A 15,558-nucleotide genomic window follows, 5' to 3' on the forward strand; every position below is an offset into this window, starting at 1 on the left:
GAGGTCATGATTGCTAACTGACATTTTTACCGTAGTATGATATATTTTGCTTCAGTCCATTATTTTGACTCTGTGTTAATCCTGTTTCAAGTGTACTTCTTTTTTTCCCCAGATTTGAAGTTTCTTTTTTAATTAATTAATTTATTTTTAGTTTTCAACATTCACTTTTGTAAGATTTTGATTCTAAATTTCCTTCCCTTCCCCCTTTCCCAAAACAGCATGCAATTTGACATAGGCTATACATATACAATCATATTAAACATATTTCCTCATTAGTTCTGTTGTAAAGAAGAATTAGAACCAAAGGGAAAAACCACAAGAATGAAAGAAAAAAGAGAAAATAGTGTGCTTCGATCTGCATTCACACTCCATAGTTTTTTCGTTGGATGTGAGTAGCATTTTCCATCATTAGTCTTTCGGAATTGTCTTAGATCATTGCATTGCTGTCTATCAAAGTTGGTCATTGCATAGTGTTGCTGTTACTATATATAGTGTTCTGGTTCTACTTGCTTCACTCAGCATTAATTCATGTAAGTCTTTCCAGGTTTTTCTGAAGTCTGTCTGCCCATCATTTTCATGACTGGAATTATCTCTTTATATCAGCCAAGTGAGGTATTAAGATCTTCTGTCCATAATTTCTCAAAAGAGTAAATATCCTTGGGAAAGTCCCTTCTGTTGAGGAAGGTGGCAAGGTCCCCAGGCCGCAGGCCCCCCAGTCTGGTGACCTCACCCTCTCAAGCATATTTCTTGTAAATAACATATTGCTGGATTGTGGTTTCTAATGCATTCTGCTACCATCTTTCCTTTTATGAGCGAGTTCATCCTATTGACATCCACGGAAATGATTGTGTATTTCTCTCTGCTTCTTTTATAGTTTCCCTTCTCTTTGTTCTCCTGTCTTTTCTTTATAAAGAAGAGAGCGATGAAAGAGGAGTGCGCTCAGCACTGGTGCTCTAGGCTTGATGAAGTCTGTTTTTGGACTAATCTCTTCCTTTATCTACACTCTGTGGCAGGTGAAAGATGAAATTTGACAGAGGAAACAAAGGTTTAAGCTTACAAGCATTTCAATTTATTAAGTGGTTCGTGCCAATTACCCCCAAAATTGGGTGCAGTAGTCTGCCTCAGCTTTGGCACTAGACTCCCAAGTATAGGGGAGGCAGACTTTTATACATTGAAAACAATTTATAAAATAAGGCTAATTAATTAAAAGGAAACATTATATTAGGTAATCTTATTTCTAATTGGAGGAAAGATTATGGACTTTACAAGTTAGAAGGGAGAGAATGAACAGGTGCAATTCCTTGAATTGAGAAAAAAGAGGTATTTCACTCCCTGCAAGTATCTGCATTCAAAGGAATATGAAAACAATAACTGATTGACCAGTATGGATCCAGTTTTCAGATAAAACAAATGGCTCGCTTGAGATATATAATTGTGAAATAATTCCTTTCATCAGTCTTTGGATCTGACTGGGTTTCTGTTCAGTATAACCTAGGTCCTTAGTTAAGGGTCTCAAAGCAGCAGGTAGAAGTGGTCCAGTTTCCCTATGCAGGATCACAATTAAGCAATACAGTAAGATTTTCTGACAGTTCTCATAATTGAATAATGTTTTCTTACAAGACAGAAGTTGGAGTAGACCCTTAATTGGATAGAAAGGATAGTGAACTAGCTCCAGAATTGAGTCACAAGATGGAATCAGTATGGTTCACTCAATTCCCACCACTACTTGTTGCCCCAATCTCCTCAATTCCCTGTTTCCCTTTATTCCCTCTTCTGCCTTCTTCCCTTTCCCTACTGTTTCCTTATTGAATGAAGTATATTTTGGCCCCTAACTGTGTGTATTCTTTCTACTTTTGACCAGTTCAGATGAGAGAGGTTCATGTGTTACCCTACTCCCCTGCTCCTTCTTCCTTGTTTTTATAGTCTTCATTTCCATACCTGAATTGTGTAAAATAACTACTTCTTCCTTTACCTTTCCCCCTTAGTGTTTTCCTTTTCCTCTCCTTTTCCTTTTAAAACCATTCCCAGACATATTGTCTTATTAGACTCCCTCAATATATTGACCCCTGATGATAATAGGGTTCTGAGAAGATACATGTATCCACTCCTCATATTAGAGTGTAAGCGGTCCATCCTTCTTCAGTCATTTATGATTGTTTGCTCATATTTACATTTTATATTTCTTTTTACTCCTGAGTTTACATTTCATAGTTTTAATACGGCTATGGTCTTTTCATCAGGAATGCTTGAAAATTTTGTTTCATTAAAAGTTCATTTATGAATGTGTAGAATTATACTCTGTTTTACTAGGTATATTATTCTTGGCTGTAAACCTGTATCTTCTGCCTTCTGGAATATGGTATTCCATATTCTCCATTTCTTTATGTTGGTGGCTGTTATATTTTATGTGATCCTGACTGTGGCTCCTTGGAACCATGATCCTTTCTGGATGCAAGCAGTATTTTTTCTTTGATCTGATAACTTTGGATTTTGGCTTTAAGTTTCTAGGAGTTTTCAATATGAGGTTTCTTTTAGGAGGTAACTAGTAGATTCTTTCTATTTCTCCCCTGCCTTCTGGTTCTGAGAGATCTGGGCAGTTTTCTTCTATCATTTCTTAAAACGTGATGTGTAGGCTCTTTTTTTGGTCATGACTTTCAGATAGTTCAGTAATTCTTAAATTCTTTCTCCTTGATCTGTTTTCCAGGGAAGGGTGAAATTGTATGGATTATATAGAATACTTTAATATAAATGTATGATAACAAAGCAAATATAAATATAATTTATATTAAATATAAAATTAACAGAAATATTAAAACAAAGTATAAAGCCTTTGTTTTTAATATTTTCTTTATATCATAGAGTCATCAACTTCTATTATTGATTCTAATTTTGAGGGAGTCTGTTGCTTGGATAAGATTTTGTACCTCTTGTGCCAAACTTAATTTTCTTTCTTTCATAGTTCTCATTTGTTTTCTGATTTTTCCTGTAATACTCTTTTCTTTTATAATTCTTTCCTCTAGTGCTCTCATTTCATTTATAAAATCATTTTCACTCTTTTTTTTTTAAACTTTTGCTTCACCTCTTCTAGCAGTTCTAGTTGAACTTGTCCCCAGGCTGTGTCTTTCTTTGAAGCTTTGTGGGTAGAGTTTTTGGAACCATTCTCTTCTTCTGAGTTTGTATCTTGATTCTTTCTTTGTTTAACTCGTTCTTCCAGCCTTACTTCCTGATTTCAGATTTTGTGTTAGAGTTAGGCTCTGCATACTTCTAGCAGGAATGGCTGTATTGTACCTGGTCCTGTTTTATGTGCTCTTGAGATTTATTGGTGTTTTCTTAAGGCATTGGGATTTGCATTATTTCAAGATCTTAGGGACAGTTTGGCCTGGGTACCTGAAAGTCTTCAATCCCTTCATATCTCTCCTCCATCCTGCCCTATAGTAGTATGATTCATGGCAGAATCTGAGCCCTGTCTTCCTGATCTGAGCTCTGCAAGTTCATGACCTGGGGCTGAATCTGAGCCACACAATTGTGGACTCCGGTGGACTGCTGCTAGATTCAGTCAGTGTCAGCCTAATGGAAGCTCTGCAGGTTCAGAGTAGTAGAACCCTAGGCTTTTCTTTCATCAGGGCTTATTGATCTGGTCATTCCACTGGAAGCTTTGGTCCCCGACAGAGCTGGACCTGGGATTCTCCACCCTCCCCCCCCCCAATCCCCACAGCGGCAGTTTGCTTCTGTACTTGCTCCTCACTCAGTACCCAGCCTAAGACCCCTATTCTTTTCCCTGGTGGATGGAAATAAATGGGTGAAATGAAGTTGAGAGTAAGGAATGGGCTTTGTATGTCTGCAGCTGGGGTTCTAGAATTATTGGGATATGAAAGAATGAGAGCAAGAGAGAGAATTGTGCTAACTATTAAAGAATGAATCCAGATACGGTGAATGGGGAAAGGCCCACTGAGGGAGGCATGTGATTAGACTATTTGAGGTCCTCCCATGAGGTAGGGGATAATATTCCATCCTGTGAGGACCCAGCAAGCCTGTCCTGCAGCAGGCAGGAGCAGGAGGGAAGTATAGGAGCCTGGTCAGGAGAAGAGGTGCTTCCACTATGCTGGAGAAGGCCTCGGGGGCAGGAGGTGCATGTGATGTTCCACTCTATATATCTTGGGTTACTTCACAATTCATACCTTAAACTTTGGGATCATAGGCACAGCCACTAAGTATCCTGCAATATGGCAATCTGGCTTCTTCCTCTGCCATTCTGCTCTTTGTTATTGCTTCCTAAAACCATTGGATCTGGCTCTTTTCTCACTCCTCATCCAATCTTTTTGTAGTATTTTACAGTTTTGAACTCACATTCCATTCCTATACTCTCTTGGTTCTCTGGACACTGCTATCTTCTGGTCCTCTTCCTACCAGTTAATTTTCCTTTTCAGTCCCCTTTGCTGATTCTTGTCCTTCTCCCTCTCTACCTCCCCCTCTCCCCAGTATATATGTCTCTAATTCTCCACCTACAGCTTTCTTCTCTCTCCAATCTGTCCTTTAGAGCAGAGGTGTCAAACATGCCAGCACTCCCCAGTGTGACTAACCCAGATTAAAATGTAATTGAAAAACATCTAGCAAAGTAAATAAAAATATAATAGAACATAGATAATGTTACACATGGCTTTCTAAGTCAATAAGTGTGGTTGCTGAAAGATGAAATGACTGAGGAAACAAAGGCTCAAGCTTCCGAGCATATTGATTTATTAAGCAGCATGTGCCAGTTGCCCCCAAAATTGGGTCCAGTAGCCTTCCTCAGCTTTGGCACTAGACCCTGAATATAGGGGGAGGCAGATTTTTATATTTTAAAAACAAGTAATCAGTAAGACCAATTAACCAGAATACAAAATTTAGATAATCTGATTTCTAATCGGAGAAAAGATTAGGAACTTCTTAAGTTGGGAGGGGAAGAGTGAACAGGTACAATTTCCTGAATTCAGAAAAGAGGTATCCCACTCCCTGCAAGTGTCTGCTTTCAATAAAAGGAACATGGAAATGATAACTGATTGAAAAGTATGGGACCAGTTTTCAGATAAAACAAATGGGTTCCTTGAGATGTATGATTGTGAGAAAACTCCTTGCATCAGTCTGGCTGATCTGTTCAGCATAACTGAGGTCCATAGTTAAGAGTCTCTAAGCAGCAGGTAGAAGTGATCCAGTTTCCCAGCCATGTACAACTAGGTTCAAACAGTGCAATAAAGTCTTCTTACGAGGTAGTCTCTCTTACCCTCCCCTATGAACCTCTAAAAACCCAGAAAATATCCCCCCAGAAAAAAAAACCCTGGAACAGCTGACCTAGAAGAAAGACAGGGAGCAGCAGTGCAGCAGCCCAGCAAACGGGTCTCCCAGTGCCTCAGCAAAAATAAGGGAAGCAGCACTACAAAAGGCCCCAGGTGGATAAGTACCCTGCAGCATTCATCTGAAAAGAGCTGAAGAAAGCAACCTAAAGTCTTCCTAAAATATGAGCCTTGCTGATTCCAGCCCAACACCAGGTAAGCTATCAGAAACTCCAACTGTCAACCAGGAAGAGATCCTGAAGCCCAGGTGGTAGAGCAGGCAAACACCAACACCTGGACCTCCGAGTGCCTAAGTGAGGGCGGGGGAACCGTTGGAAATCATCTCAGAAAACTACCAGGTGCCTTGACACTCTACTACAAAGGAATCTCCCAGTGCATTAACAGAAATGAGGGAGGCAGCACTGCAAGGGGCCCCAGGCAGATAAACACCCTACAGCACCCATCTAAAAGGAGCTGAAGAAAGCTAAAGGAAAGGAAAAGCAGGCAACTTAGAATTTTCTGAAAGTTCCAGCCTTGCTGATTCCAGCCCAACATGAGGTAAGCTGCCAGAACTCTACAGCTTCCAGTTGCCAACATAAGAGGCCCCAGCACACAAAGCCTAGGCTCCCAACACAAGAAGCTTGGGTCAGTGCCCTCTGTTCCCCAGCAGGAGAGCTCCATCTCTTTAAAGGCCGGGGAATAAATGAACACCATGAGTAAAAAGAAACATACATAGATTCATATTATGAGAAGAGTGAAGATCAAGACAGAAATTCTGAAGAGAACAACATTGTCAGCAAACCCAAATCTTCAACATCAAAAGGGAATATGAACTGGTCTGAAGCCCAAAAAGCCTTCTTAGAAGAGCTCAAGAAGGATTTTAAAAGTCTAATGAGAGAGGTAGAAGAGTCCTTAAAAAATACAATTGGCCAGTTGGAAAAAAAGTACACTGAAGAAAACAAGTCACTAAAAAAACACAATTGGCAAACTGGAAAAAAAGTACACTGAAGAAAACAAATTCCTCAAAAATATAATTGGCCAATTAAAGAAGGAAGTACAAAAACTAACAGAAGAAAACAATCTGTTTAAAGCTAGAATTGGACAAATGGAAACTAATGACTCTATGAGAGAGCAAGAATCAGTCAGACAGAAATAAAAAAATGGATGAAAATGTAAAATACCTCATCAGTAAAATAACCGACCTGGAAAATTGATCCAGGAGAGACAATTTAAAAATCACTGGACTGCCTGAAAATCATGATGAAAAAAAAGAGCATGGACAGTATCTTTCTGGAAATCATAAAGGAAAACTTCCCTGAAGTCCTGGAACCAGAAGGTAAAATAACCATAGAAAGAATACACTGCTCACCACCTGAAAGAGATCCCAAATTGACAACGCCAAGGAATATAATAGCAAAATTCCAAAATTACCAGATGAAAGAGAAGGTGCTGCAAGCAGCCAGAAAGAAACAATTTAAATATCATGGAACCACAGTCAGGATTACACAGGACCTTGCAGCTTCTACATTAAAAGACCGCAGGTTGTGGAACATGATATTCTGTTAAGGCAAAGGAGCTTGGATTGCAGCCAAGGATCAACTACCCTGCAGAAATGAGCATGATTTTTCAAGGGAGGAGATGGATATTCAACAAATAGGGACTTCCAAACCTTCCTGATAAAAAGACCAGAGCTCAACAAAAAATTTGATCTTCAAGTACAAGATTCAAGAAAGACATAAAAAGGTAAATGGGACAGAAAGATACAAAATGTTGTTAATAAGGGTGGACTGTTTACATCCCTACAAGGGAAGATGACACTTGCAACTCTTGAGAACTGTATTGTTATTACACCATGTTAAAGGAGTATATATAAAGGGGTGGATATTAGTTGACTTTGATGTAATGATAAAAAAAAATCTAATCAAGTGGGTTAAATGGATCCAAGTAAGTGGATTAGTCTGATCTTAGAAAATGTACTGAGAAAGGAGGAGGCAGACAAGGGTAAATTACATTACAGGAAAAGACAGAAAATCCTATTACAGCAGAGGGAAAGAAGGGGGGGGTGAGCATTGTTTGAACCTTGCTCTCATCAGATTTGGCTCAAGAAGGGAATAACATAATCAGTTAGGTATGGAAATCTAAGGCAGTAGGAAGGAAAAGGGGAAAGAAAAGGGAGGGGGGTTGGAAGGGAGGGAAGAAGCAGTGGGGGCAGAGAGGAAGAGGGGGGAGGGGGATAATAGAAGGAAGGAGAGACTGAAGGAGGCGGTGGTCAAAAGCAAAGTACTGGCGAGGCGGGGGAAGGGAGAGGGGAGAAAGAAAAGCATAAACAGGGGTAAAAAAGGATGGAGAAAAAGACACAGATAGTAATCATAACTGAAAGTTGAATCGCTATCTTTTTTTTTCTCTTCTGTTGAGTTTTGTTTCCTCTTTCTGATGGTTCCTCCTATTGGTTTTAATTTTTACTTACAAATTTACTAATGTGCAAATATGTTTAATAGGAATGTAAATGTATAGCCCATGTCACATTGTGCACCATCTTGGAGAGGATGGTGGGGAGGAAAGGGGAGAAAAATTTTAAACGCAAAAGCATATGGAAGTGATTGTTGATAAATCAAAATAAATTAATAAAATATGCAAAAAAATAAAAAAAATAAGTTTTCTTATAATTCCCACCATTGAGTAAAAGTGAAGTTGGAGTAGACCCTTAATTGAGTATAAAAGGAACTGAGCTGGATCCAAAATTGAGTCAATTGAGTCAAGATGGAGTCAATGTGGTTCACTCAGTTACCTCAGTTCCCTCATAGGCAGCCACAGAGATCCTTATGGATCCTTAGTGGTCAATTGCTATTTGAGTTTGGTACCTCTACTTGAGAGATTTCATATACTTCTATGGTTTCATTTATTGCCTACATGGTAGAGCACTGCCACAGTTATACCGTTAGTCATGAACTCCAGTTCTGATTTTCCCACCACCTACTAGATATTTCTCCCTGGATTTCCTGGTTGCATCTCACAATCAGTATGTCTAAAGGATCTTCCTTTCAAAATTTCGAAATCTGTTCATCTTTCCTGGTGATAGTGATCAGTCCGTCAATCAGCAAGTATTTATCAAGTGCCTACTCTATGCCTGGCATTATACTGGATCCTGGGGGTACAAATACAGCAGATAAAGGAATCTAGGGATAGAGACTAGACCTTCACTTTTACTAGTAAAGGAACTCTGAGAGGATGAAATTCCCTTCCCCAATGTAGGTAGGTCAGCACCTTTAGAGCAATGAAATGTTAAGTGGGATTCCATATCACACAGCTGATTTTTATCTGAAATGGGACTTGATGTCAGGTCTTCCCAGCTCTAAGGCTGGTTCTCTATCCATCATGCCAGACTGCTTCTTACATTCCTCTTACCTCACCTATTCTTATGATGACATCATTTTATCAGTCGTACAAAGCTTGAAGCTTCATCCTTTCCTCTTCCTTCTGTCAGCTCTCCATATGTGTCATTTGCTAATTCCTGTGAATTCTGCTTCTACATCTTTCACTTCCATCCCTACCTTTCCACTTCATCACCCTAGTTCAGGTACTCATCTTGTTAAAATAAGTTTTGCTGTTGTCTTATATCACATTCAATCACCAAGCATTTATTAAGAGTTTACTGTGTGGCAGGCCCTGACCTGATCACTGAAGATAAAAAGAAAGCTTAGATAGACAAACAAAACAAGTAGGTATATACAAGACATATAACTTGAGAATGTGTGTGTCTGTGTCACCCTTAACACTTTCCCCAAGAAGTAACTTATAACTTAGCCCTTGTGCTTGAGCTAGATTTCAGTATTCATACTGGCATTCTCCCCTGCTCTTATCCCAGATGAAAGTTTCATGTACCACCACACTTTATTTCCTAGGAGTATAATGTGACCAGGGAAGGAAGCTGATTGTCCTTTACCACTTGATGGGTGAGACTTATTTATATAGCTGACATATGAATCTCCTGAGAGCTAGCCTTGGGTGGATAAAAGGCATTTCATAAATGCAAGGCTCATTGTAGCTCAGCTGAAAACAACTGGTGGCGGTCATATGGTACAGGTTGAGCCCTGATCTGTTTCTTTAAAGTGTTTGCATTGTCAAGCCTTTATTATAAGTTGATTGAAAATGACTGTCAGAAGTGGCTCTCATGTTCCTTCTTTAATAGAAATACCATTTAGTGGCTTTTGTAAAGAGCATGCAGGTTTCTTTTCAGTAAAAAGGCTTGTGTTCGTTTGAAAAAGACCATACCTGCATTAATTTGGTTAATTGTTACAAATGGCTTCTAAGTCTTTTATTCCAGGAAATTTCAGAATAGCATCTTTAGTTTGCTCTCTACTGTCCTTTTTTCTTTTCTTTTGGGCCACATATTATACACTACTTCTGAGAAAATCTTCCCATAATGGGAGTAAAAAGTACATTATTGAAGACAGAATTTGTTGGTGCCTTTTTGTTTTTTCCTTTGAATTCATTTTGAGTCTTAGGATCCCTTACCCCCACCCCCATTTATTATCAACAAGATATTTCGACTTTTCACTTAGCTTGGATTGAAGTAACCAAATCAATTCCACTCAAGCACATCAATAATGTTGATACCCTGTATTTTTTTTTTAACCATTGTCTTGACATTAAAAAAAGCAAGACTACAAATGAGATGTCTTCTCTGGAAGCCCATCTGTACTATTGCCTCTTAGGGACTGTGTGTGTTGTCTGCAGATGTTACTTTCTTCCAACACAAGTACTTCATCATCATCAGATTTTCCACAAAATTTACATATTTTATGTCCCCCTCAGGTATGCCAGTTGGGTGTGTGGTCATATGGAGGACCCCTGCCACTTCCAGAATCCTGGTGCTGCTTCTCAAGCAATTATTCCTTATCGGGTGTTTGCCCCAGAGTGTCTCCAACACTGCTGTGAAGAGAACCTGCTTCATCTGATTCCTCAATGCCTCTCAGCAGCACATTCAACCCTGGGAACTCATCCTTTCGCCAGGCTTGATGTGCTAATTGTCCCTGCCAATTTTGCAAGTCTGGGGATGGCCAGGTAACTTACGTTTTTTTTTAAAATTTGGTTTGTACATCTATGTTTCATGTAATTCTTCTACTTAAAATATTTTCATCAGTGCAGGAATCGCCAGATCCTCTTTCAGATGATGGAATTAGGTACTTCTGTACCTAATTGGCTTGGCATCTCTGCCTCTGTAGCTTTAGGGATAGTGTTCGTATAGACTTACTCATCGATTGCTTTTGTATTTTTAGGCCCTGGAAAAGATCAATGGTTGGGTGATGGTGGAGTCAGTCTGGACTTCAAAATGCAAAAAAGCCCATGCAGCTGCTAAGATTTAGAACACATTGCATCTCACAGAGATTTATTCTGGATTATACTAGATCTATGATTAAGGTTAGTTTAGGTGGTTGGAACATGATGCTAATGAGACCAAGGTCTTGGCTTTAAGCTCTGTGCATATTATTTAGCTTTACTTTGTTCTACGGCCATACCCCTAACCCTGACCAGCTGTCTCTTAAGTTCATGCCATTGTTCTTGAGGACAACTATTTGAGAGTGCGCTATTTTTGAGAGAATGTAAGATGGATTAATCTAAATTTATCATCACTACTGGGAAAACAGCTCAAAATATATGCCTTGCTAATGGTGATTCAGTAACATCATCTTTGTATATGAAAGACAGCATTATGACACGGGAAGCCAAGCCATACCAACTAAACTTTGACTACATTTGTTTACATCTAACTCCATTTAGTAACACCAAGTTTCCATTCAGTGGTTGCTGGTTGCGTGACACTCAGCAAATTGCTATTTTAGCAAGGGTTTTTATTTTATGTGGTTAGGCATCTGTTTGCAGATCATAAGTCATTAATGGGGCATATGCTTTATTAAGGCTATGAAAAGTAAGCTCATCAAAACATGTGACTTTATATTTTTCTCCATTACTCAAAGGAAGGGTTCCTTCTTGACGCCAATTAATTTCCATGCCCCTGTGCATCTGTCATTTGCTGTATTTTGCCTGAAAACTACACAGATTCTCAGCAGAACCCATGAGTGTTAAAGAACTAATCAGAATATTTACCTTTGAGGTTTATTAGATACTTATGCTTTTTTTTTAACTTGGCTTTGAAAACTTTAACTTTGAAAAGTTTTGGGAAAGTGGACTTTCTAATCCCTTATTTGTTGAAATAATTAATATGTAAAAAGCTGAAATAATGTACTTTGGTCATGTACATCTCATAATTGACCTAGTTAACTAGATTAATTGTAATGCGAAAATGTTCATTGATAATTATTCTCCTCCTCACCTCCTTCTAATATGAATTAAGGAATTATTGAAGATGGAGATCTCCTGATTAAATATCTCCCATTTTTACATTTTTGTAGACAACTTTGCCTATTTTATCTTTTTGCCACTTGTGATAGTAAAAATGGCTCTCAACACATCTACTAACAGTGTTTCAAATCTGACTTTAGAAAATTGAAGAAAGGGCATTAAAAAAAGAAAAAGAAAACAGATTGCCTTATCCTATGTATATCCTTCTTCTTATTAAATCAATCAAAGACAGAATTTGTTGACCTTCAGGCTGTGGTGCAGAGCTTTTTTCTTCAGATTAATTTGCCTAAACAGGTAGGCCATATGTTTGCTGCTTTTTTTTAAGGTGTTTTCGGTGACTTAATGCTAAACTGTGTATTTTTAAAGTGTGCCTATGTATCCTGAGGGCAGATGGTATGGGTGACAAATGCCAAAAATGTCATGATAATAATAACTTTGGATAAAAGCAGCCTTGTTACAGCTAAGAAAGAAAACAATTTTAAGAATTTGTGGTAGAGCCCCAAATATCCTGCCTTGTTTTTCTTTTTAGATTATGGAAATTAACTTCATTCTCATCTTGATGTTTTTCTGGACTTGTTTGATAGTCACTATATTTGAGTCAGATAGTGGTAATTGTGGTGTTTTCTGTTGGAAGTTACAGGGAACACTTGATTTTTCTTACTTCTGGCTTTTTGAGTTAGTTCCTCTTGTTTGTCTTGGATTTTTCATGACTTGTGCACCTCAGTCCACAGGCAGTCGAAATGAATTGTGACTAACCTTGCTGCTGGGGACCAGTTATTTTTTCTGTTTTCCATGAAAGATGCTATTGTACTGGAAAGGTTGAAGAATAAAGAGCCTTTACCACGTATAGAAGTAAAAACAGAGGAAACCCCAGAATTAAAATTATCACAAAGACCTTAGGTTGTTCCCTTGAACTTCCTATTCAGCTGTTTATTGTGATACTCCTGAGGTATCAAAGAATGTTTTTTGGCACATGAAACAACTTGCCTTAGAGTATCTGTTATATATATATAAATATGTATGTAATATTAAAAATTGTTTGCAGCTGTATTTTTTTGTTGTCGCTTATTCATAGTAAATGTGATTTTCGGACTCCTTTTTGGTAAGCTGAATGAACATTCCCATGTGAACTAAAGGGGGTAAATTATTAATAGTCTTTCAAGGCTTTTGCTTTTCTTGGATGTTATCTTCAGTGATTTCACTGTGTTTTAAATATAAATATTATAGTTTGTGTAAGCATGAAACTTTTGATGAGTCTATTCTTGACTTGGTCTTGATTTTTTTAAAGATAGGGGAAAAAAACCTTTTTGTCTGCAACCTGAATAAAAAGCAATGTCAACATCAGTTAATAAGATAGTAAATACTGTCATAAACAATCCTGCAAAGTTTTTGAGTTTTTAAAATGTTGATAGCAGATTGAACAAATGTATGCATTATACTTAAAATGTTGTTTTTATTGTTTCTTAGTAAACAGTCACTGGCTTATTGACTCTTCTTCTTTTTCTGTACCACTCTTCGAGGGAAGAAAATGTTTTGCCCTGCCTTGATTCTAAGCAAAATTTAGTCTTCTAGAGCCTGAATTTCCACTTTGGTTCAAACATGTTTATTTACTAGGTTAACAGGTTTTTAAAAACTTTAAACTAGGTATATTTAGACTTGATAGAACTAAGGTTTCTTAGATCTAGTTATGCATGGAGAAATAAGGACATTTTAGAACTAAACATATAAATCAGTCTCTGGAGTTTTGAACAACTGCATTCAGTACAGCATCATTAATATTATAAAATGCTCATTTGATCTCATAGACTGATTATCTTTGTTCAATTCTATTTTATTCTTACATTGTGTAGGAGAGGCAGTATGATATAATGGAAATATCACTAGACTTAGATTTTAGTACCATCTTCCTCACTTGTTCACTTCATGACTTCAACCTCCATGGGCTTCACTTTTCTGTCAAATGTGGATAAAAGTTCCAGGGTATTTCACAGGGCTCTTGTAAATGTCAGCTGAGAAAAGGTATGCAAAGCACTTTGTTACCACAAAGTACTAAACAACAACAGTGATAATACCTAGCATTTATGTAGTGCTTTAAAGTTTACAAAATACTTTACCTATGATACATCATTAAATGTAAATATAAGATAGGATTTTTGAGCTGGAAAGGACCTGGAAAGAGATCATCTTGTGCCATCATTGACCTAGATCCGGATCATTGACCTAGAGCCAGAAGGGACCTCGGGCTCTCTTGTCTAACCTCTCCTTTTACAGATAAGGAAACTGAGGTCTCTAGTGGTGAGGTGACTTGCTTAATATTGCAGAAGTAGAAAGTAGAAGACCTGGGATGTGAATGTTGGTCTTTCCATTCCTAATCCAGTGAACTTTTTACTATATGAACCATGGTACATCTAATGATAGGAAAAAGGAATTTCTAGCTTAGCTTGAATTGAATAAATGGATGAATGAAAAGCATGTATTAAGCACTTACCATGTTCTAAGTCCTGTTCTAAATGATGAAGATACAAATAGAAAAAGGGAGACAGTCCCTGTTCTTGAGGACTTCACCCTCTGATTAGGGGAACACAACACAGTGTTCTGCTGCAAGCTGGATGGAAGGGCCTAGAAGTCTGAGATCCACTGATGGCATAGATGAAACACCCAGGAGCCCCATGGATGGATTGGCATGTCAGACAGAAATGCCCACTAGGGCCCAGAGAACCTTAGGACATAGTCACAGGACAGATGATGGTTCTCCATCTTACTGGAAGGATTATAGTTGATGACTTCCGGCTCATCCAAGTGGTCTCAGAGAAGCATCCATGTTTTCTCTATAGAACTGTGAGACTGAAAGGCATTAGCCTGTCATCATTAGGAAGTGTGAATGGGTCCCAGGGGCCACACAGAACAGGGATTCTGCATTTCTGACCTCGAGGTAGAGATGGGAAGGTCAACCAGGAGGAGAAAGAGGGAAAAGGTCATTGGTAGGAAAGCTGGGGAGAAGGGCCTCTGCTGGTAGCTGTTCACATCCGTGTCCCTGTAGGATCTGGGTTTCTTGGGTCAGTGGAGTGGTGAAAGGAAGAGAGAAGGACTCCTCTGCTGGCAGTTATTCCTGGTCAGCTGCCTTGTTTGGGATCTTGAAAAGAATACATGAAAAGAATTCATCACTCTTACATTGTATGTGGAAATAGGTGTAATGTTAATGGGATAATAGGCTACAACTAGATTTATAATTATTGCCTTAAAAATTAACACCTCAACCTTATCTCTGCATTTATTTATAATAAATGCTTTGCTTCACTATTTGTCTTTCAGCAGCTCTTATCTGTCACCTTGTATAAATAGGTTTGTGCAGCTGCCTAATTAACTATGGATTCATCCAGACAAGTTCTTTTTGCTCTTTCGTTCTTGGCCTAAGCATCTCTCCAAGAGAGATTTACTACAAGCATGGTCTTGTGTGAAGAACACTGAATCAGAAGCCATGGCCTCCACTGTTCTGCCACCCAGCTGCACACAGGACTTGGCCATGTGAGGCTGTTGAACTGTGACCTTTGATGGTAGTAAAGGGGATGCTGACCAGGTAGCAGTGGTGACAATACGATGGCTTGCAAGTCAGATCTTCCTCATGACCTAACAGCCCTGTTCTTTGTCTTTCAGCACTACCCACTGAGGTTTCCCTGGCATACTTAAGTTGTTAGCTTCTTCATTGGACTTGCTAATGGTAGTAAAGGCTTCCATGAATTACAGGGACAAAAAGGTACCTGCAAATCTTTGAAACCCTAAAAAGCAAACTTTAAAGCACAACCACCTAACTTAAATCCACGTGTATATCTGTGATCCACTATGTACATAGACAGCTATGTTAGTCCTTAGTTTTCTCTCCTATCTC

The 15,558-nt window shown here is 38.5% G+C and overlaps 1 protein-coding gene across 1 annotated transcript in view; it reads left to right on the forward strand.

Annotated features, from left to right (window-relative positions):
* Positions 1–15,558, forward strand: part of AOPEP (aminopeptidase O (putative)) — a 498,190-nt gene that overhangs the window by 99,302 nt on the left and 383,330 nt on the right. Inside the window, 1 exon segment of the mRNA XM_020971658.2 lies at positions 10,125–10,373. Within this exon segment, the coding sequence (XP_020827317.1) occupies positions 10,125–10,373 (249 nt within the window).

This window comes from Phascolarctos cinereus, unplaced genomic scaffold (genome assembly GCF_003287225.1).
Source record: "Phascolarctos cinereus isolate Bilbo 61053 unplaced genomic scaffold, phaCin_HiC Scaffold_4;HRSCAF=312, whole genome shotgun sequence".
Lineage (NCBI taxonomy): Eukaryota > Metazoa > Chordata > Mammalia > Diprotodontia > Phascolarctidae > Phascolarctos > Phascolarctos cinereus.